This window comes from Corvus brachyrhynchos, unplaced genomic scaffold, assembly GCF_000691975.1.
Source record: "Corvus brachyrhynchos isolate BGI_N302 unplaced genomic scaffold, ASM69197v1 scaffold99, whole genome shotgun sequence".
In the NCBI taxonomy this organism is placed as follows: Eukaryota; Metazoa; Chordata; class Aves; order Passeriformes; family Corvidae; genus Corvus; species Corvus brachyrhynchos.
The window spans coordinates 945,267-947,981 of record NW_008239778.1 but is presented as its reverse complement, the minus strand read 5'-3'; the positions used below and the strand labels follow the sequence as shown (position 1 = coordinate 947,981).

The following is a 2,715-nucleotide window of genomic DNA, read 5'->3' as shown; positions in this document are numbered from 1 at the left end:
CGTGCCCTGTTCATCCCTGCCTCTGCCAGTGTGCAACTTCCCAGCTACGTCTCCAATCAGCTCCTGAGGACAAGAGCAGGATTGCTGTCACGATCTCTGTGCTCTAAGCAGGACAATCCACATGAGCAGATCTCCCTGCCTGGGAGGGACTCAGCTCCAAGATCCAGGGAGTAGCCATGGGATGTGTTCTGGGGAGGGCAGGTTTGGGTTCTGGGCTTGTACAGTGCCACAAAAAGGGGCTTGGGGACCCTTGGCTGTGCCCCAGGGGTTCAGTGCCACGAGCTCTAAAGGAATTTCACAGAGGGACAGAGGCACAAGCCCTCAGTGTCAGGCAGAGGATCAGGACCAAGAGGTTAGAGGAGCCAAACCTTTAGTCTGCGCTCGTTGGCAGTGTGGATATCCTCATCAGTCTGGATCACACCAAAGACTCCTTTGGACCATTCCTCAGAGATCTGCAAACACCAGAAACACCAGTCAGCCACCACAGCTACCCTGCTGTGTGGGGGCTGTGAGTGTCCCCAGCAAATCCCAGCTCCTGCCATTCCCACACGTGTTAAGTCTCTGGCATTCAGGCTGCTTGCTGTATCCTGGTATTCCATACTGTTGCTGGGATTCATCTCTCTATCCAAGATAATCCTGCAGTGTTATGGAGGATTTAAGCATTGCAAGGAAAAAATTGAGCCTAAATGTCAGTGATTTCTTCAGCATCATCCACAAAGGTTTTCCTATAAAACATTGCACAGACCCACTGTTGTCCAGGGTGGGTGAGCAACAACAATGGATATTTTATAAAAGCCCTTCTCTGCTGACTCTTCTTCCCCCCCCCTACACCTGCTATGCATTGTCTCCCACCAAGCTGGGCAGCCAGACTCAAAATTCCACGTGCCAGCAGGAAAAGGATGTTCTTACTTCCCACTGAAATGATTCCTAGTGACTGCTCAGTCTGAAGAGGATGGGACACAAGGACATTTAAAGATGCTTTTTAAAACAGCAAGATGCTGTCAGGTAAGGAAAGATTCATTCCAGCACACATGGGAGATTGTGAAGGGAAGAAATACCTTTTCCAGGCCACTCAGGATCTTCTCCAGCTCAGTTTTAGACAGGATTCCAGCCTTCTCCAAGGCTTTGGCATAAGCCATGCTCCCCTGGATGTCGACTTCAGACAGTCTCTGATCAACAGTAATGGAAGCGCTGAGCATCTCCATGATGGGATCTGTGCTCCCCACAAACCTTCCTGCCATCATTTTGTCCCCCTGCAAGTAAAGAAGGTAAGAGACACAGATTTATGGATATATCCCCTAAAAATCAGTTTGTGTCCATCTCCATCCTTATCAAACTAAAACTGAGGACAACCTCAGGAATGGTTTTACTCAGTCTATACCAGCAAACCCCTGGACTTTAGGGCATGTCACTGTCACCAGAATTTAGCCCTTGAGGTTACAGGTCTGGCTTGGGGATCCTCCCAGATATCTGACTCCTGCAGGACTCTCTGAAAATGAATATCAGGGCACGTGGTGCATGATCAGCATGGAACTCTCTTTTAAGGCAGTTGCTGATCTCTGACCCTTTGATGGACTCCTGAAAAAAAAAAAAAAAAAAAAAAGGTAAAGGAGTCAGGGATATAGTGAGAGCTGGTTGAAATATGAAATAATCCCACTCTTTTAGGGAGAGTAGAAGAAAACGTTCCTCTGACAAAGAGCTGTGGGCCAGCACAAGCCACATGCTCTAAACCACTCCTGCGACTATAAAGTGTCTGAAGTTACCGTTTGAAGCAGCTCCAGATTCCATGTTCTCGCAAGCTTTGGTGTAAAATTAGGATAAAACCGGCAAAGGCGCAGGTTGCAGAAAGAGAGGCCTGGGTGCCTTTTCGTGTTACAAATGTTCCCGTGAGATGAAAAGGAAAGAGAAAACCCCAAAACACCCCCAGAAGGGCTCGACAAGTACGCGGCGCCGGGCGGCCGGCGGAGCTACCATGGACAGCGGGCAGGGACCGGGACATCAGCAGCCCTTTTCCCAAAGGATTGGCGGAGGGAAGAGCAGGAGGGAGCCTGCGGAGGCAGGATGCAGGCTCGGGGTGCGGGAGCTCTGCGTTTGAAGCGGGTTTGTCCGCAGGAGATGCCGGGGGGAGGGGGAGAAATAGGGGAAAACCCTAAAGTTTTGCAGCTCCTCGCTGGGCACCCCGTGATGGGCAGAGGGGACAGGGAATGAATGGTGCTGCTGGGATGGGGAAGGGGTGTCCAGGTACGTTTTTGCTGCCAGGATCCGAGGTGGGACGGTTGATTATTGCAGCAAAGTTGTTCGCTATCCCCTTCTCCATTTAAAACCCGGGAAAACCAATCCCAGAATCATTAAAGTTGGAAAAGTCCTCCAAGATCAGCGAGTCCAACACTGCCAGGAGCACCCCTAACCCACATCCCTAAGGACCACACGGACACCTTTCCTGAACCCTTCCAGGGATGCTGATCCCACCACGTCCCTGCACAACCCGTTCCAAACGGAGCAGAGCAGGACCCGGAGCAGCACCCCACCAGCAAAGCCAAGCTCCCCCTCACCTCGGCTGCCATTTCGGACGACGTTTTGCTCGTTTGTGCAGCGATCCTGGCACCTGGTGCAACCTGCGGGACAGCGCGGAGATGCTCAGCTGCCCCGGTGCCCGCTCCCTGCCCCATTCCCTGGGCGCTCCCGGGGCCCGGTGCGCCCCCAGCTCCCCGGGGG

The 2,715-nt window shown here is 52.3% G+C and overlaps 1 protein-coding gene across 1 annotated transcript in view; it reads right to left on the bottom strand.

Moving 5' to 3' along the window:
- LOC103621522 (argininosuccinate lyase) overlaps window positions 1-2,693 on the bottom strand; it is a 7,582-nt gene extending 4,889 nt beyond the window's left edge. The window contains exons 1-4 of the mRNA XM_008640347.2: window positions 2,553-2,693; window positions 1,059-1,253; window positions 369-452; window positions 11-63 (exon numbers count right to left, since the gene is read on the bottom strand). Of these exons, the coding sequence (XP_008638569.2) occupies window positions 11-63; window positions 369-452; window positions 1,059-1,253; window positions 2,553-2,669 (449 nt within the window). The 5' untranslated portion in view covers window positions 2,670-2,693. The remainder of the gene's footprint in view (window positions 1-10; window positions 64-368; window positions 453-1,058; window positions 1,254-2,552) is intronic.
- Between the last annotated feature and the right edge of the window lie 22 nt (window positions 2,694-2,715).